The sequence below is a fragment of the Tetrao urogallus genome (assembly GCF_951394365.1).
Source record: "Tetrao urogallus genome assembly, chromosome: 2".
In the NCBI taxonomy this organism is placed as follows: domain Eukaryota; kingdom Metazoa; phylum Chordata; class Aves; order Galliformes; family Phasianidae; genus Tetrao; species Tetrao urogallus.
The window spans coordinates 46112774-46133421 of NC_136814.1; the positions used below are offsets into that span (position 1 = coordinate 46112774).

A 20648-nucleotide genomic window follows, 5' to 3' on the forward strand; every position below is an offset into this window, starting at 1 on the left:
CCCTGTGCTAGGCAGATGGTGATTATACTTTATTCTATAACCTCATGCGCGGTTGATTACACTGCACCATAGAGAGGCAGAACAGTGATAACAGGACTGAAAATGACTGGATTTTACCAAGCTGTTCCACACAGATATCTGCCAGCTTGAATGAAATGAATAATAATGAAATTAAGGCAAATTACTGGTTCAGGCAAGATCTACTGCTATATTATTTGGCGAGCTGTAACGTAATTAGAACTGATCAAACTATTAATTTTGGAAAATTATCAGTCACATTTTTCTTGTTTCTGTTTCTGAGTCTTCTGTGAGCAGAGCATGACTTACAGACTCCTTTGTTTTTTATGTTGGCTCTAATTTCTCAAAATCAGTATGCAAGAAGAAAAAATAACCTATAGTATTGTTGATACCAAATTTCAAGTACACTGAAATACTTGTATTCAGCTCACTAGTAATAGCAGAGCTGTTCAGTCTGTTGTCTGATATGATCTATGTTCCTTTCATTTTACACAGTGAGGAGGAATGAAGAAAGTAGGGGCAGTAATTAGTTTCTGTGGCACATAAGACAAATAAGGCATATAGGTAGGCTTTAAAAAGTGGGAGAAAATGGCTAAAAGTTCCTTGCCATCTATGCAAACGAACAAAAAAATAAATAAATAAAAATAAAAATAAAAATAAAAAAATTAAAAAATAAAATATAATGTTATAGAATCACAGAATCATTTTGAGTTGGACGGGACTCTTTACAGGTCATCTAGTCCAACACTCCTGCAATGAACAGGGACATCTACAGCTAGATCAGGTTGCTTAGAGTCCAGTCTAGTCTGACAGTGAATGCCTCCAAGGAAATTGATAGTGGGAGTTGCCATGACCCAGATGCAAACACTTGCACTTGACTTTGTTAAGTCTCATGAGGTTTTTCTGAGCCCACTGCTTGAGCCTGTCTAGGTTTCTTTGGATGGCATCAGAAGCCTGCAATTAGAACACCGCATGTAATATACAATTGTCTGTGCTGTGTAATGGCAGAACGTGCCTAGTAATCAATTTATGACATGCTCCTGTTCAGTAGTAGATTACTATAACAACTCTCTGAAATGTAGGGAATGAAGGCCAGGGATGTGGTTGAGTCACTAACCCCGGAGGTTCCAAGAAACATTTAGATGTTGTACTGAGGAAAATGGTTTATTGGGAAATATTGGTGATAGGTGGATGATTGGACTGGATGGTCTTAGAGGTCTTTTCCAATCCTGGTGATTCTATGTTTCTAAGAAACTAAGTGTAAATCTCACCTGGGAACAAGGCTTCTGCAGGCATATTAAGCCCCATACACATCCGTACCTGAACAAGTGACAATGCATTTCCATCCCACTTTGTTTTTGCAAGAAAGAGAGGAAACTGGGCACATATGGAGAGAGAGGTCTTCAGTCAAGACTCCAGTCTGCATGGACTGTGGCTGTGCACACAGATAGCTGTCAGTCTCAACATGGTTGGAGAGCTTCACTAGAACCCATGCTGGTTCAAACACATGTACCTGAAGTAATGTCTCCTATACTCAGAATCCACCTCTTAAATAATAATGAAGTTTTTTTTGTCTATCTCATCTCTTGACAGAGAATCTATACTAGCCCATGCCATCCTCCAACCAAAAAAGACAAACAAACAAATCTCTCATTTCTGTATAAGAATCTGTCCTTAGTTTATATTCTGATGTTATTGCTGCTGCTGGAAAGTAAATTTTAATTAGAGAAATTGTCTTGAAGTCAATACGGCATGACAGTTTAAATTAGTAATTTTAAACCCAAATCTCTAAATACAACTTTTCCTCAGAGCCTCTAGCTCTTTCATCTCATACTGCTGGTCTCTTCACCTGCTTCCATTTATATTCAATGCATCAGCTTTGTATGATAAGAAAGTACATACTCCAAGCTAAGTGAGAATGTCTGGTTTATTTTATTCAAGCCACAAATCGTAAGCATAGCAAAGGAATTAGTACATGCAGTGAAGTATTATCAAAGCAGGGTCAAATGGTGATTGGAAGGCTCTGGGGAGTCTTGAAGTGACCTTTTAGTATCTAAAGAGGCTATAAAAAAGAAGGGGACAAAACCTTCTGCAGGGTCTGTTGTGATAGGACAAGGGGAAATGGCTTCAAACTGAAAGAGAGGATGTTTAGACTGGACTTAAGGAAAAGGTTTTTTTTACGATAAAAGTGGTGAGGGTCTGGAACAGGTTGCTCAGAGAGATGGTGGATGCCCCATCCCTGGAGACACTCGAGGTCAGGCTGGATGGTGCTCTGAGCAACCTGGCTGAGTTGTGGATGTCCCTGTTCATCGCGGAGAGGCTGGACTAGATGGCCTTAAATGGTCCCTTCCAACTCAAGTGATGTCGTTTCTGTGTTTCAGCCGCTACTGAGCTTCTGGTTGGAGTCATCCCTCTGCTCCTCATCCTGCCTTGACTTGGGCTCTTTCTTTTACACGCACATGCAGTCTGGATGCTCAAGCACCACTTCCCTGCTGCTCATGGCAGCAGTTGCAGTGCACACATGACAGCTGCACGCTGGTACAGGATCACCCCCGCACTTTACCCTTTTCTCCTTTCTCAAAAAATGCCACCTGCAGACGACACTACATAGTCTGAAAGGCAGAAAACCTATTTTATGTTGATTTCTTAGAATGCGTGCGCTCATTTACTCCTTGTCCTGCTGTATGTTCCCAGAGCGCGACAAACACCACACGATTAACTTAGAAACCACAACACGTTCAGCTGTCGGTGTTTGAGATCTCTCAGCTGTTCGGCGCTGTCCCGCAGACAGCAGACTGTCCCCTCACCGACCCAAGCCCTTCGGGCACCGAGGCCCGCGGCCGCGCTGCCAGCTGCAGCCCGCCCCGTGCGCCCGGCCCGCCGGGAGAGCTGCAGGAGGAGGCCCTTTTCCTCACGCGGCCCGGGATCGCAGGCGCGGCCCAACGCGGCCGCGAGTGCGACCCGCCCCAGCCGGAGGCCCGACCCACCTTCTGCCCCTCCCCGGGCTTTATAAGGCGTCGAGTTTCCGCGTCCTGTGACTGCGGTCAGGTGGTTGCGAGGTTCCCTTTTTTTCTGTTTCCCCCGTCCGACGTGTGTCGGCTCTGCGGTAGCGTTGGTGGAGGCTGGTTCTCGGCCGGGAAAGTTTGTGGCGGAGCGCCGCAGTCCCGGCAGCGCGGCCGGGTCGTGCAGGCATGGCCGGCGGGGAAGGGCCGGTGTCCGGTGTGGCGGAGAGCCGGGAGCACCTCTTCAAGGTGCTGGTGATCGGGGAGCTGGGTGTGGGCAAGACCAGCATTATCAAGCGCTACGTGCACCAGCTCTTCTCCCAGCACTATCGGGCCACCATAGGGGTGGATTTTGCTCTCAAAGTCATCAACTGGGACAGCAAGACTCTGGTGCGGCTGCAGCTCTGGGACATCGCAGGTGAGGGATGGGGACGGAGGCCCCTGAGGAGAGAGGTGTACTCTGGCTCTGAAGCCTGCTACCGTGGCTTTCCTTTCCCTGTTATGCTCAGCTCTGCCTTTGAGGTGTGAGTAGTGCTCAGTTTCCGTCGGGAAAAGGAGTTTTTGACTTTCGGTAGGCTGCGGGTGCCCTGTGAGCTCTTCCAGCTCTCCTCAAAAAGCTGCTCTACTTCTGGCTGCTCACAGCTGCTGTCTCATGGCTCCTGCTCTGCGTGCTTCTAGAGGAAATGTGTTTCCTCCAAGCGGGTTGTGCTCAGTAGGTACACCTTGCAGGCTGAAATTATTCCAGTTACTAGAACTTGTCTCAAAAGATTGTGCTTTCCTTTCAGTGGTTTAAGGTAGCATGCTTAATCTAAATTTAATTTTGTGACTCCTGGCTTGTGCAGGGGGTGAGGGATCTCTGTTACGCTCTGTTCTGCACTTGAATGTGTGTCAAAAAGATACTGAGAAGGCATTAGAACAGTAAAGCCCTGTTTCCTCTCCTATGCATGATAAGAACTACTCTGTAATGCCACTGCATCTTAAAGAACCAAACTGTGTACATATCATAGTTAAATGCTTATGCTTAAGTGTTAAATGACAGATGGCAAATGTAACTTTGCTTTGTAGTCTCCTAAGAAGCCTGTGTTCTCTCAACTCATTAACCATTTCAAGTTGGCATTGCATTTGTCTTTTTATGTAGCCTGGCCTTTATCCTGCAGCTCCCTTTTTCTCTTTCCAGTCTTAAGAACACTTCCTTACATAAGAAAATACCTTCTTTCAGATACTGTCTCTAAACTTGCACTGAAAGATACTAGGCTAACAACTGGTAATTGCTATTTCCACGAACACACTCCTTTGTCAAGTGGAAGCTCATGAAAGGGAAGGGAAATGCACAGCTGATACATCTCTGTGCCAAGCCAGCTGCAGGTCTGTATCAGCTGCTTCTGCTTTAAAAATCATCCTAAAACACTTCAGCTATGATTCTCATGCTGAAAGGCTTGCTTCTTACTGTAATGTGCTGAAACACATGGTAGGTCTTTCTGCTGTAGGAAAAACTAAGATTAATTGTTTTCAAGAGGGGGAAATACTGGAAGGACTTCTCTTGTGGCTTCTTTTTTTGCAAATCACTCTTCAAGTTTTTCCAATAAATTGGCAGTATTGGCGCAAGCTGCTGCAACACTCTGGCTGTGTTTTAGCAAGTCTGGAGTTGTGAAGATAATGTTGTTCCAGGGTCTTGGTTTTTGGCAGGCAGCTGTTTAAATTCTTCTCAGCCCTTGGTTTCTGACACTGGGGTAGACCGTGCTCTGCCAAAATGACTTGTTTCAACAGGCTAAGCAGAAACTTAGCTGTACTTGTAACGAATATTATAAACTTCAAACTTTCAGTTTGGGAAAGTCCTACTGCAAAGAGGCACTACCTCTAAACCCTTTAAGATGGCTAACTGGAATACTAAGACTATCATTTTAAGATATGATTTCTACAGTTCAGGGGGAAAAAATAGCTGCTAATGGATGCAGGTGATGTCCTACTAAGCTGAATGATGTTTTTAGTGTGATGTTTACTTTCTTGTAAGGCTCCTGGCTAATCTTTCCCTTATGAAAATAACCCAAAATACAGTGATTTTTTTCTATTTGCAGTCCAGATTCGTGTGTTGAATCTTGTAGACTAACTGTTCTGTTTCTAAGGGTCTGGGGGCCCTTCTCCACTAGAAGACTAAGAATACAAGAAAGCACTCCTACTGCTGTTAATTGGGCTGTGTACAGGCAGTTTCACAGCAATAGTTCAGAGTTCTCTAGAACTCAAGGTCTCCATTTAAGTACTAACCACTGAAGTAAAAGGGGAATTTAGTATCTGTGAGGGTTTTCATAGTCCTAAAAGTGTACGTGTACTTGATCTGGAAAGGTGTTCTGCAGTTCAGTCTGTACTTCGCAAGTCTTTCTAAAGACCTTAGGGTGTGGAAGTGATTAGAAAGAACTGGGCTGAAGATGGCTTCTATATTGTCCTAGGGTATGTTGCCTAAAGCACGTGTCACGAAGTATCTGAGCATATGATAGTCATTCCCTCTTAACTCATTAGTGCAACTGTCTTCTGTCTTTCAACAGCTCACAGATAATTTTGTCTGCTGGTGTATGCAGACAAACAGCTTTAGATCTCTTGAACAGATCTAAAACTTATGCTAAGTAACACTTCATGTGACTTCCCTGCAAGCAATGTGGTGCTGGTGCTCTGAATTGAGTTTGATGTACTTAAAAAGGCTTCTGAACATGAGTCAAGCCCTTAAGCAAAGTATGCTATTTTTCCTTAGGTCACCTTGTAGTTAGGTCCATCATCAAAAGCTTTCCTCAGAGCTGTATTCTGTAGGTAAATCAATGGCAGAAATGAATTGTGTTGCTCATTCCATCACTAAGGATTATAATGCAGATACAGTGCTGGCTTCCGGTGTGAACGTAGCCAGACAGCAAACTGATGAATGTTGCACTGTGTATTGCAGTGCTGCAGATTTGTGAATGTTTTCAATTTATTGTGCTAGCTCAGGTTTTAGTCATAAATCCATGTAATTGCCTGATAGGCCCCGACAATGTTATAGTCAGCCAGTTCTTTTCTTCTGGTGAAAATTGCATTACTTTGTATCCTACAACGGGAAGGCTGACTCCTGCAGGTTTGGGTGCTAAAAGGAAGAAGGGTGCTGTTGTACCTATACTTTCATATTCTGTAAATACTCAGGCATTTTTGTTTATATAGACACAGGTTGTAGCCTTTCCAGCAATAGAGATGAGAAAGCTTGAGAGACTACTGTCAGTCACTGTCAAATGATCTTGTCTGCTTCATGAAATATTCTGTTCAGCTTCTTTCAGATTATATGCATGTTTGTACAGGAGCAAAACTTCTAAATCTTAGCTGCCCTTGGGCATTACTGTGTTTTTTTCATCCCAGCATGTTAAATTATGCTTAGCAATTCTTCCAGGATAAATTCTGAAAGTATTAAAACATTAACCCTCTTCTTCAAAGGACATAATACATGAGATATCTAGGAGATAGAGATGAGTCACTGTGGTAAAGAGATACGAAAACAAAGGCATCTTAATGATAGGGAAGTTTTTAAACTATTTCAGTATGCTTGAGATTCATACTTGATGAACATGCTGTCTTCATCAGTATACTCCCCTGACCACAGTACCGTGAAGGAGGTGAATACAGCATACCGATGAAACTTTAAACTGCGTTGAAAAATGACTTCAAGGACTTCCTCTAAATCAATCATACTTTTGATTTTAAAAAGTAAGAGCTGTGACGAGGTAGCTTTAGCTTTATAATCATGTTGGCTACCACTGTCACTCACATCAGCCTATAAAAATGTCCAACTCTCTGGAGGGTAGCAATGGTAAAAGTCGTAGGTAATCACTAGAGCTTGACTTTCCTTCATGAATGTTACTAATAATATCTGCTAGACAAAGCTGCTTTTTTTTTAAATAGCTTTCAGTGAGGCATTGATGCATTCTGCATTAGCTTTGGCTACGGTGTCCTTTTTCCAGGAAATCATTAAAATTTCTCTGAAAAAGTTCAAAATTCTGGAAGAGCGTAGCAATGGAACTGTCAGAACAGAATAGGAACAGTTGCTTATTGCATGCTTAGAATACTTAGATACAAATTTTCAATGGATAACACATGTAGCATGCACATTTGTTACTGACATCTTGTCTGTATCCTTGAAAACATTTGAATTCTGACTTGAAGAGGATAGAGAAATCACGTGAAGTATTTTCCTCAAACGCTAAGCTGAAGGCCTGAAATAACCCTTCTCCAATGAAGACCAGTTGATCTTAAGTGTATGAATAGATGTTAAGCTTTCAGTTTATTTGGAAGTTAACTTGTTTTTATCTGTGGGAAACCATGAGAAATGGGAAAATGAGTGCAGGAATCCATGGATGTTGAAGAAAGGAAGGGAAAAGTTTAAACACACTTCACACTGGGAAAGAGAGACCTAAAAGGATTTGCAGAGCGAGATAACGAAGGCAAAATACAAGCCTTCTGGTCTAGATACCAAGGATTATCAAACTGTACCTGATCATCTGTCCCAGTGAAGTTAGATCTCTCCTCTGTAGAGGTGGTGTACTTTGCAGCTACATGTTCTGTGAACTATAACTTTGCACTGTTACATGTTTTGCTGGCGGTGTTTAGAAGATGTTCAAGCTGCCATGTGAAAAATATTTCAACTTTGAGCAGTTGTATGCTTTAGTTTATTCTTGTTCTGCATTTGTGCTGTTGAGGTGCTGAAGGACTGCCGGGTTGTTTCAAGGTGCTAGGTCACAAGCTTGTTTCTTGCAGTATGAACTAATTTTTTTTTATTTGTCTGGAAGTGAGCCTAGGGTGGAGGCTGAGAGTCTAGGCATGACCTGCCCACAACTGTGCTTTTGCAGTCATTAGATATTCCTAAGAGTGAGGAACATGTAAGGAAGAGTGAATACATAAATAGTACATAAATAGTAATATCAGAAATGGATGCAAAACTTGGAGCTTAGAGCTTCATTTAAAAAACTGGCAAGTGGTCTGAAGTTATTTTTTGATTTACCTGGTGATGGAGGTTCCAGATACAACTGCTTTCATGTGAAGATGGAAGCACTCTGGAATAGGTGAGGTAGGTCAGAAAGCTGTCAGGACTACTCTGTGATGAAGTTCAGACTAATCAGTCAGAAAGGTCTGAAAGACCCATGACTGATCTTGGAATGCTTCTTGCCTGTATACATTTCATGTAAGAATAATTACTTACTGTTGGCTGAAGACATGAAAGGCTAGCAGACAAATTTTTAGGGGGAATGTAGACCTGCTCATCTGCAAAGGCATTGAAATGCTTTCTCAGAAGCAGTAGAGACAAGAAACAGAGCTGAAGATACACTGTGCATTTCCTTCCTGAAACCACCCTGCTGTGGGAAATCTTGTGTGGGTGTCCTTTCCTGTGACTCCTCTGGAACAGCAGGATTAGGTTTATGAACTTTCACTTGACAATGACTTGCTTTACTTGCAGCTCTGCAGTGAAGTAGTCCAGTTTAGTGCTAAACATGTTAAACTTGTTCCTTCTTGCGTCTACTAGCTTTCAGACATCCCTGTGCACCACAAACAAGTGACATGAGTGACAGATGCTGGTCTTGCTAATAAAGCTATTTCCTTGCTCTGCTGGTGGAATACTGGTTATTCACAGCTGAAGATTCTTTTGCTCAGTACATTATATAGCACTGTAAAGTACTGCTTCTGTTGTCTTAAACTAAACTTGTAAAAGCCTCTGTGCTGGTTTTTAAAAGTAGAAATTCTGCAAGCACATGGGAAATGTTAGTCTTGAAGCTGGGGTTAGGCAGTTAGGCACAGTGACTTTGGTTGTGCAAGACAGGACTGTTCAGTTAGGTTTCGGTTAAATGGAAAACTTGATAGATGTTCTCACAGCGTCTTGAAAATAAGCTTAGAAATTCTTCATAGGCTTTTCTGGTTATCCTGCAAGTAATAGGTTTAGGAATGTGATCTTAAAAGTCCAGCTGATCTAGTACACACTTAAAGCCAAGATTACTGTATTGATTTTTATCAAGCACTCTTAATTTATATTCGCAATGAAAACATCACTTAATTTTAGTCATTGATCTTCTAATCACTGTGGAATACATAAAACTTCAGTCTTATTTTCAAGTAGATAAAGTTCATATCATATTAGCAGTTGTTCAGGTGTCTTACATTTGGTACAAAGCCATAATAAAAATACTTCTGTAGCACTCAAGTAAAGAGAACAAAGGATGGATTCATTAAGAAGGAGAAGAGAAAGCAAATGGGAAGAAAAATAGCATTTGTCTCATAACATAAGAAATTTCTGGGTCAAGTTATTAAAGCTATAAATCTGTGGAAATCCACTAAAATTATTAAGTTTTTTTTGAGGCAAGTGTTGGTTAAGTTCTTGCCATTCATGTAATACTGCTCAGAAATTAAGCTATTTGACAAGTCAGCTGTATTAATCTCCAGCGATAAACTGGTGTAGCCTGCACTACATTTTTCTTTATGTAGTTTGCAGGGATGCAGATGGACCTTTATCAACTTACCTTACAGTAGAGTTCCAGCTTCAGAATCTCTGTAACTTTGCCTTATTTACTGACACCCACTTGGCCTTTTACTTTTATGTGCCCACCAAATCTGGGTGTTAGTGCAGTGGATGTACACAAGTACAACTTAAGTTAGCAAGTGCTTTACAGATGTGTTCAAAACTGATTTTATTTTGTTTTATTTTATAAGATGGGTGACTTTAGCAGCCTGGCTCAAAAAAGTTTTGGTGTTCTGTATAAAATGTTTCTTCCCTGCAGTAGCAATCAAGGACACTGGAATTAAATTTCAGAGCAGCTGTTAATATTTTCCTTCAACTCCAGCAGAGCTCACTGATCTGCCTTTACAGTTTGTGAAGGGTCTCCTTCAAATACTCAGGCTAGAAGTTCCAAAGTGTGACATGCCATGTCAAGAGGAAGCAGTTTGCAATAAAGGATTCTGTTTGCTTATGAAAGTAGGAATAATTATTGACATTGAAATTATTGAAAGTGTTACTTCTAGTATGAACAGCAGTAAGCAGTGACTGGGAGGTGCAACGTGCTTTTCATGTTGGTAAGACAATTTTTGAAGTTGTCATCTGGCTACAGATGTGCAGAATAAAGGTAGATGTGGTGCTAAGATCTTTGATGTCAGGGTTTTATACAGCTTGTTTAGAAATAAACATTCTAACTATGGCTAAGAAAGTGTAGCATACTTTAGGTAGTGATAGCTTCTAGGCTAGCTGTAAATGCAAATACTACTTATTGTGTGAATGTTGGCAGCTTATCAAGTAATGTTTTAAAAAGCCTCTAAGTGTCACTACTAAGAGTTTATGGGAACTTATTCTTTAAATGCTCCTGGAATAGAGAGCTGGGTAGAGCAAAGTGGCAGCTACTTGATAGAGAATTCCAGTGGCACACTGTATCATGACACACTGGCTGGTTTAGGAGTTAAAATTTCTTAGTCTCATGATAAAGTCATTCTTGAAACAAACTTTAGACTTCTTGTCCTGCGTTGTGAAATGCCACAGTGCCCTTGCAGCATCACTGCTAACTACACAGTGTAGCTCTTGCTGCATGGCAGTGCACTGAAGGAGACAAACTTGGGGGGGGAAGAGTGAGGGGGGGGGGGCTCTTAACTCTAGCAGTTAACTTGTTTTAATGAGCCTAGTTAGAGTAAAATAGAAACCAGCTATTTTTCTACATATACTATATTTGATGTCTAGTTAGAAATTAGTTAGCTTAGCTGAGCTATACTTTTCATGTGACAAAATCCTACTGCTTAGTTGGAAACTTCCTTGTCTCAATTTGTTTATCGAAGATGCAAGCAAAGGAAGTGAAAATAAGCCTGTTAGGCTTTCTTGTACAAACTGTCAAACTCCTATGTGTATTTGATGCTGGATAAAGCTAGCTGAATTATAAGTGCAAGGTCTTGCCTCAGCACTTACTAGATAGCTATTAGAGCTATTTCAGGCAATATTAACTCACTGGATTAGCCAAGGACTACAAGTAGCAAAGAAGTTTCAGTCTTACTGTAAACTTCCCTGTGAGAGCTGTGAAATCTTTTGAGGAAGAATTCTTCCTACTTACCTTTTCTACCTTCTAGAAGAGAATAGTGTGCTTTTACTATCTGTAAGAATGGTAGATGTGATCAATTTTCCTGACAGAAATCGGGTGTCTAGCTTCTTGGCATTTGTACCTATCTGCTTATCTACCAGAATTCTCAAGTGGGAAGGCTAATGTCTGACTAGTTCAGATTTTTGGCTGTACTATGCAATGAAACTTTAGTGTGAACTACTTCCTAACATTTTAGAATGAAACAGACTCCTAAAAACATGTGAAAATGCATCAAATTATGACCTAAACAACATGCAGCTACCCCTGAACTGACATCAGTCAGTGGTTTCAATGACTGCAACTAGTTCTGAGCAAATCTCTCAAATACATACTATGTATACATATAGCATCTGGTATACTCTGGTTATTAGATCAGAACATTTGTTCTACAGAACTGCACCTTGCAACTTCCTTTGCAACATGGTACTGTCTAGTGTAAACATAACTAGAATACCAAAGGTCATTTCTTCTATTTAAGATTGGTGTCAGATGAGTAGGGGTGAACTGGTTGGTTATTTCTTGATTGGAAAGCCTTCCTCTGAGGGGTGTGGTCTGCTTCCTTTCAGGGAGTTTAGACCTTTAGTAAGAAAGGCCTTTAGTAAGAAAGTACCACAAACTCAAAAAAATTATCTGGGACTTCTTTTTCTTTTTTTTTTTTTTTTTTTCTCTTGTAAAATGCAGGAGTTGCAGGCAATTAAACTTTGTAGTACTGCCTAATATAAGCAAATGCAATATTCTTGTTCTCACTTCTTTAACCTCTTAACATTTGTCATCAGAACCACAAATACCAAATATTGCTTTCGCAATGGTGAAAAGTAAAAGTGAAGCTTTCATAACTTACAGGTTCCTAATATCTACCAGAGCTGCCCAATCTAGTTTAAACATTGTGTAATCTTGCATTTATAGTTTATGTGGGTAACAATGAGGAATGGAAAGACAGCCTGTACTGACCATTTTGGAATCTGGCTCCCTGTTCTCTCACAATGTACAGCTGCTGCCTATGTGAAAAAGCAGGCAGTCACTTGAGCATATCCTGTAAAACTGATAGTGGTTTGGTTAACCTACTTTTTGCTGAATAACAGATTTGCTCTAATTGAGTGAGACAGTTCTGGGACAAGCTGTCCTGGTGTGGGGAGAGAGTGGGGGGAAATAATATCAGCAGTGGTGGGTGGCTTGGAAGTAATGTATTTGTATATCTTGCTAGAGAATACCCCACCAGTCAGCACATACCTGGATCTGGTGGTGCTAAAATGTGTTTCAACTGTCTGGAGAATGAGGCAATACATCCTCATCCTTATCTTGCATTTGACATCTAGCTGTAAGACCAACAGGCATTCAAAGTGTAGTCTGTTCTTGCCTACATCTCATTAGGGATTTGGAACTGCTGTCCCATTCAAAACTTACCTAACTATTAGTGATGGGTTTGGGCTGCATGCCCAACCCATTTGGATGGTGCTGTAACTTAAATCTACCATACTGTGTGATGTGAACTGTGCTGAGAGTTGGCATTGTAGATAAGGAGCTGCCACTGAGATGTTCCCCTGATAATATGTCAGAGCTTGACCTAGACATCTGGAAAGCCTGAGGTTTTAATCTCTACAGCAGCACTGCTGAAGCAGGAGAGAAAGTGTTCATTACTTCAAGGAGAGGGAAGACAAGGAAGAAAGGTTTTCATTTGCTGTAAACTTTTTTTTTCAATTCTTTCCTGTCTGGGTTGAGTAAAAACAAATGTTTCAAACCAATTTAAGGACAGTGAGACAACTAATTTGTAGAGTTCAACACTGAAGACTGAACCATACAGCATACTAGCACAGGTACATGTTTTGCTAGCATGCTACATGGTTTATAGTCAGAATAGCTGATAGCAAGAACCTGTGTGCCATGGTGCTGACAATCGCATTAGAGCTTTTCTGGCTTGGTGATGGGTGTTCTGGATCTGAGATGATGCTCAGTGAAGTCTAAAAGGACATAGGACCATACTTCCTGGTGTGCTCAGCTACCAAAGGCTGTGCATAGTGCTGGTTTCATTGAGTCTATTCTAAATGTTCACAGAACTTTGGTTTTACCATTTTTTTTCACAGTTCATTAAAGGAGGCTTTTTATTACATACATCCAGAGTGCTTACTTGCACTGATCTATTTTCTTCATGCATGTACACAAACTTGTACTGTAGTGAAGCTTGATGCATTTCTGCTTTAGACATCATATCATGGTAGTTGTGTACAAGCTTTTTCCTTGGAAAAAGTTGTCTTCTGCTTTGTACTCTAGAAGTTGGGTAATGCCTCTGAAAGTGCAAGTTGGATGTCTGTGAGGAAACAAGTGTTGTCCTTCATAAGTACTGTTCACTGTGATCAATATTGATTTTGTAGCAGAATTGTTACCTAAGAGATTCCTGCTGTGACTAGCACTGAACTGTTTTGGACTAAATGAGTATCAACTTTGAGATACTTATGTATTTCCAAATGTGTTGACTTGTGAAACATTGAGCAGGAGGTTCTTTCAAAACTTCTATAGGGATTAAAATCAGTATTTCTGTACCTGCAGGAGCTTTATCGCAGCACTTAGACCACCAGACAAGACAGCTGAGGAATCTTCTTTTTAAACTAGGCTTTCAGTAGTGTCACCCTTTGTGAATTGTGACATGACTCGCATTGACTCTTGAGAGTCATGGTGGATGGTTGATCCTTCTCACAAAGGAAGGAGAAAATTCAAGTATTCCCAGATTAACACTAGACTGCTCATTATGATTTAATAAGCATCCTGTGATACTGAAGTCTGCAATATTTAAAACTATACTTGAGGTTTTTACTGTTGAAATAAAAGTATAACTGTAACTCTCTGGCAGGTTGAAACTTCTATGGATCTTGAACTTTCTGAATTGATTCAGTAGGACTCTAACATCTGACTTTCTTCACTACTGTGAAGAAAGAAGTATAGCTGGATCTCTTGGCTTGGTTTTATAGATTATTTCTTATATAGGCTATTTCTTATTACACTGCCTTAAAATGCCTTTCAATATTCTAAAGGACAATGTTAGCAACAGCTGCTTGGCTTTATTTACAAGCTGATTATTATTTAATCATTCATCATAAGTATTTTATATACTTAATTATTTATCAGATATTGACAACTGTTACTGGCTCCAGTGAGGAGAAAATGGTAAAACTAGTGGGAATGATCTTCAAAGTTACTTGCTGACTGGAAGCAAAACTCTTCAGCTAGATGTGCTTTCACTTCTAGTTACTCTTCACTTCAGTCATACTTGTATAGCTTAGGATTACTTGATGCTGAACTGCCAGATGTGTTCAGAATCAGATTTTGAATTCTGGCCGTTCACTGAGTAGTCTGTCAATAGCCTGCCTTCAGCAAGAGAAACTATTTGTTTCACAATTCTTCCAGTTGTCAGGCCTTTTTAACACATGGTCGTCTTTTCCATCCTCACCAATGACACAGTTTTTGGAGAATGTCATAACTGGTAGTTTCTTCCAAGAGAGAAGTTAGACTACTTCTCGTAGTAGTGCTCCAGGTGAAGAAAAGGGCTTAGTTGCATCTAACACAGCCCAGGTTTCTCAGAGTAGCATTGCTTCAGAATTGACTAGGAAAATTAGATCATACAAAGTAGGGGGACTTGTTCTATGCTTTTGGTATTGTCAGATAAATCAAAACCTACCTTCCCAGCAGAGAGCATAGCTGGGAAAACTTTTAGATAGGTCACTTTGCTGTCAGTAAGTTGATTTCTGGCATATTAAGGCTTTAGGTATAGGAGAATCCTTCTGAAGGAATGAACCCACACATACTCAATACTGTGCATATCCAGCAGTCATTTGCACACTTAAAATGCTTTTCTTAGCTTCAGTTTCCATCCTATAATCAGTAATTAAGATCAACGTTAATAGTAGGAGCACACTGAAAAGCCAAACCACAGTAAGTCATGCTGCTAAACAGGATTCCCTTGTGTATTTCTTGCACTGGGACAAACTGTTATAGGAACGTAGATGCTTATGTATACATAAATAAACTTCAAGAAAAGGATGGCAATACTTGATTCTCTTATTGATTACCCATCTCTTGTAGTAAATTAAAGTTTCTATTGTCAGATTAGGCTATAAGTCTTTTCTTAAATGTAGTTTTTGACTTACCTTATATTGTAACATAGCTAAACTGGGAATCGAGAAAAGCTCCAGAAGTTTAATACAAGTTTAAACTAAGCTGAGTTCCTGTGATGCTACTGTAGGGAACCGAACTAGTTGCCAGTGCAGGACATTATGCAATTATTTCACTTACTGTTGTTGCAATTACTGGAAAATATGGTGATGCGTGCTGAGTCACTTAGATGTGAAAACTCTGTGGTTAGAGAATACAGAACTCTGCACTGTATGCAGCCACTTTTGTACCCCCAGACGTAACCTCTGTCCATGACTGCGCTGTAGCTTGGCCTGAACCTCTGAAACAGAAAAATGTCTGTGCTACTGTCAGGCAAATCAAAGCAATACACCTACAAGCATGACTAATCCTTATGTTCTTTCCATACTCCTGTAGTAACCACATTGTTATACTCCAGGCCTTTCCCACAGTTCTGTGCACAAGACACTAAGTCTAGTTTCATCTAGTCACTTTTAACTTTTTCATCTCTAAGGTACGATCATTTTCCTGTACTATTTGGCACAATTTTCACACATAGTAATTCCACTATGGCAGATTACTTCTGTCTACTTCTACAACTTTTCTGACACTTCAGAAAGAACGCACCTCATCCAGTGACAGTCATAGATACATGCTTGGTATCCAGCTTGTTGGTCCTAAAAGTCTTGGGCAGAAATCCTGCATCAAAACTTGAGACTTGAGTGTGGAAGGAAGAGCTTTTCTTTTGTGCTTGCTTCCTATGATCACAGAAGAGATACTCAGCTGCTAGTGATTAAATTCCTGTTTAGCTTCTGTTCCCTAAAATATTGGTTTGTGATGTTGTTTCTTGCACCATTGTACTTTGAGGTTGTACTGGGGAGGGGGGGGGGGAGAGGAAAGTCTTCTTCCTAGATCTTTATAGTTCTCTGGAAGCTACTACTGATTCTGGGCAATTCTATCAGATGCTTAGTCTTCACTGAACGTGTCTGCAGGGGATGAGCTAATCTGAAATATACTGACCTTAAAGTAGTGTACTCTGTTAAGTTCCTTCATCTAGTGACTTCTGATTCATTTCGGAGCAGATAATGCCTATTTCTTCTGGTGACAGTCTTTGCAAATCAAAGGTAAACTTGAATGTCATTGTGGGGGGAGAAAGGACAATGATGTTCCAAGTTAAAATCCTTATTTAGTATTCTAGAACATACAGAATACATGCTCACAGCTGAAGTGAAAATATACTGTAAAACTAAAATATAGAGCTGGAATCACTTCTGCCAGTAGAGGCTTCTGAACAAAGTAGAAAACCATTTTAGTAGTCCATATTTAAAGTGACATGCTCATACATCACACCTGACACTTGTGCTCACTTAAGCGTAAGTATAGTGTGAAAATCTGACCTTCCAAATAGTGAACCTGGCATTAATTCTACTTCTTGAGTATACTGACAACAAGAACTGTATGTTACTTTAAAAAAAAAAAAAAGCCTTTTCTTCTGATGGTTAGTTTGTTTCTAAATTTTTATTATGAATGATTGTGCCTTAACTATTCCGTTCACCTTGTACCAAATCCTGGGGCTTCGGTAATTAGAAACTACTACAGAGACGTCTGACTTAAAAATAATTAAGAAAAGCTTATGAACTACTAAACTGGCTCCTTTCAAGCTTTCCCTAAGGGAAAATATCTTCAAAAGATACTCAGAGGATTCATTGAAAGTTGTTTGTGTTGGTGCTTGCAGAAAGCCTTGTCTGCCTTCCAGGAAAATGTTGTGTTTTCTTAAATGTGTATTTGAAATGGCTAGGTTTGCATCTAAATCACAAAGAAGATTCTTTTGTGAGAAGAATGACTTATGTCTAGTTGTGCTGATAGTGTTTTTAGGCATTACTTCTCAAAGGGCACTACTAAAAACTATACTTTAAAGCTTACTTGTCATTTGCAACTTGTCACATGGGGGAGTACATACTGGCTGTTGCAATGACCTTACATAGGATGGAAGAGACAATGTGTAAGCTGTTAGAAGACCTAAAGACTGAACTTGTGAACTTGTATGTACTAACCTGATAGTCTTTAGCATAAACTGTGGTGAATGCAAGTACATAAAAATTATTTCTTTCCTTTTCAGGCCAGGAACGTTTTGGAAATATGACAAGGGTTTACTACAAAGAAGCAGTTGGTGCTTTTGTGGTCTTTGATGTCACAAGAGGCTCCACATTTGAGGCTGTTTCAAAATGGAAGCATGATTTGGACAGTAAAGTACTTCTTCCCAATGGCAGCCCCATCCCTGCTGTTCTTCTTGCAAACAAGTGTGACCAGAAGAAAGATGGCAGCCAGAATCTTTCTCAAATGGACCAGTTCTGCAGAGAAGGTGGCTTCATTGGATGGTTTGAAACATCTGCCAAGGTAAGCGTTAAGTGTGCTTCCTATTGGCATGAAAGCAGATGAATATAGTCATATTGAAAGGAAATTTATCAGGTGTAGGAAGTGACAGTTCAGATTCCGGTGTTCAGGATAGTTTATTGCTAAGGAAGGCTTACAGCATTTTTAGTTTGAACTGCATGTTATGTTCAGACAACACTGAAGTGGAAACATTAACTGAATTCAATAAGGTTTTTTGGTCTTGCATGCATTAAGATCAGTGTTGTCCTTTAGATGTCAGTGCTAATAAATTTTGATCTGAAAAAAAAACCAAACCAAAACAAAACAAAAAAAACAAACAAACAAAAAAACAACCACTGCATCTTTGAGTGAAGGAATTCCCATTGCAGCTTTTTTCTTCTCTGGTGCATATAGGAAGTGGTAAGACTCCACCTAAAGCTATCTGCTCACTTGCTACTATCTACCTAGATGATGACACTTAACCACTTTCTACTTTTTTAAGTAATGGCAAGACTGAACTAGGGAAAATCTAATGATCCAGTTAAAGAGAAACAATCTAAGGGACAGCGGCTTTTCTCCAAATAAAGCTTACCTTTGAGTAGTTTCAAATGTTTTAATCAAACTCAGCCAATGTGTGTATGCGCTTACAGTAGCTTAGTTGGAATCAACAGCTTCTTAACCTGACTGCCTTCGTGTTGAAAAACCTTTAATCTCAAGAATTGATGTGTATGACAGGGCCAGTTACTGGCTGATAATTTCATTATATTAGGATAAACTTCAAGATCCTTCTCTTCCCTTGAGTTGTGTGCTTCCTTCGGTTGCTGCTGACAAACTGGCATAAAGTGTACTTATGTCAGAGGCATTTCTAGCACCTGATGATGCATTTTTTTCAAAGATCTGTAAGAGGAATGGCAAGAAACAAATCTCTTCCTGACCACCTTAAAACAAGGAATAGAGATGCACACTGACTAAGGTACTAGGCTGAAATATAGCTTCAGGTATTCTGCATACACACTTTTTTTGGAGTGTAGGTTAAGATACTTCTCAAAGCATGCATAAGGAAATTGTGGATGAGGCACCTTGATTTTTTTTTTTTTTTTTTTCCTGGGTTTTTGGGGCTGATTCAAAAGATCTTTTTTGATAAATGAGTTCATTCATACTGCAGTAGAAAGAAGAGTAGGCCCCAAAAGGCCATGCACTACTAAAAGCAGTGTAATTGCCTGTTATCTTTCCTGATGCATAAATGCAGTTTGGCACTTATGAATTGTTTGAACATAGATGATTTATCCCCAGACTACACAATACTTTGGAGTCGAGCTATCCTTTATGTATGGTGGGTGAATAGCTTTACTAAACTTTTCCAATGATTTTTTTTTTTTTTTTTTCTACAAAAGGCAAAATTTTGAGCAGTTGTGTTGCATCTAAGCTACCTGTGTTCTGCTGGTGGCTTTAGAGAAGTTTATATCTGGCCAGCTTCTAACAGGGAAGTGTGACTTTTTAAAAGCAAAAAAAAATAAAAAATCCAACAAACTAACTTATTTGCATTCCTATTTTTAGGACAACATCAACATAGATGAAGCTGCTCGATTCTTGGTGGAAAACATCCTTGCCAACTACAAAACCTTTCCTAATGAAGAGAATGATGTGGGGAAACCAAAACTGGACCTAGACCCATTGAAAGCAGAGAGTAAATCGCAGTGCTGCTAATACTACCACTGTTTGACAAATGTGATGGAATGAGCAGCAAGACTGTTCCTTAAATCAAATTGCTGCTATGGTGCTGCATTGTGACAATCCATGTGGGGTGTCTGGTATTATCTGAACAGGTGATTCTTGTGGGTGCTTACATACTCAGTTTCATGCTAAACAAGAGTATCTTGTGAGTTCTCACTCTTCTTGCTTGAGTGGCTTCATCTAAATCTAATTAGTGCTTACTTGGGAACATAAGGTAGTGTTTACACTCCTAAAAAAGAACAAAGACAATGTTCAGTGTCTACTTTGCATTCTAGGATATGCTACATTCCAAATAGGACACACTCATGGCTTTAGCTGAACAGTCACTTGCACCTCTGAATATTTTTCTTTTGTCACCAATAATGCCCTGCTTTAGCCTGATTTCTCACCTATACTTGTACATATCTGTCTCCACTATGAGGGTCTGTCTCCTTGCTAGCTCTCTTGGATCAAGACATTCTGGAAGTCTTGAAGGGGCCAATATCATCATTGGTGTGTTCACCAGGATGAAGTGGAAAAGGCTGCTTTCACCACTGTGTAAGAACAAGATAGGTAAAGGTAAATGATTGTATTTAATGGAAAGGCACTGCTATGTAGATACTAACAAAAATACATCTTCAGCTATTTAAAGAGTATTACTTTCAGCTAATACTTTACTTGTGAAGTATATCAATACTGTTGATTTCTGTCATATTTATGGTAATTCACTTGTACTCACATTTAGAAATAAACATACAGAAGTCTTTTCATGCACTAACACAAAAAGACTTTAGCAAGACTAGGTAAAATATCTTGCTGTCCTATGACAATGAACTTGCTTTTTCCTTTTTTCTGGAGATGGTTCTAAATATTTTGAATAAGAATAGATGCCTTGGAAAAAATAATTGAACTGGATCTTTCTAGCTTGTCAAAAATCCCCCGCCTCCTTTTTTTAATTTTAGAACAGTGCTGCACTCTTCTGACTACTCAGAGTTTGTGAACTGACTTACCAGTTTGTAGCTCTGTTTACTGAGATGCTTACTTCCTTGTTATAACCCATGTATTTCTGGCAGCAGATGAAGATTAAAAGGAGTAGAGAACTTCAGTTCTTGGTCATTTTCATGGAATTTTGGCTTTGCTAGGCTGAAACACTCTAGAGTTCCTCTTAATTTTAAAGGGTTTCTTCTGTCTTGGTACCTCACTGCTACTGACTAAATAATTCTTTGCTTGCTTGTCTGGTACTGATGTTTAAGTAAACATCAGCATGAAGTATTCGCCAGATGGGATATACTTTAATCTGTATTGAAATTAC

General features: G+C 39.8%; 1 protein-coding gene across 1 annotated transcript; it reads left to right on the forward strand.

Moving 5' to 3' along the window:
* Positions 1 to 3209: 3209 nt before the first annotated feature.
* RAB32 (RAB32, member RAS oncogene family) lies at positions 3210 to 19330 on the forward strand (the record flags this gene model as incomplete). The annotated part of the gene is made up of 3 exons (XM_079550612.1): positions 3210 to 3438; positions 17370 to 17647; positions 19181 to 19330. The coding sequence occupies 3 exons, from the start codon at positions 3210 to 3212 to the stop codon at positions 19328 to 19330; spliced, it is 657 nt and encodes a 218-aa protein (XP_079406738.1).
* Positions 19331 to 20648: the final 1318 nt, after the last annotated feature.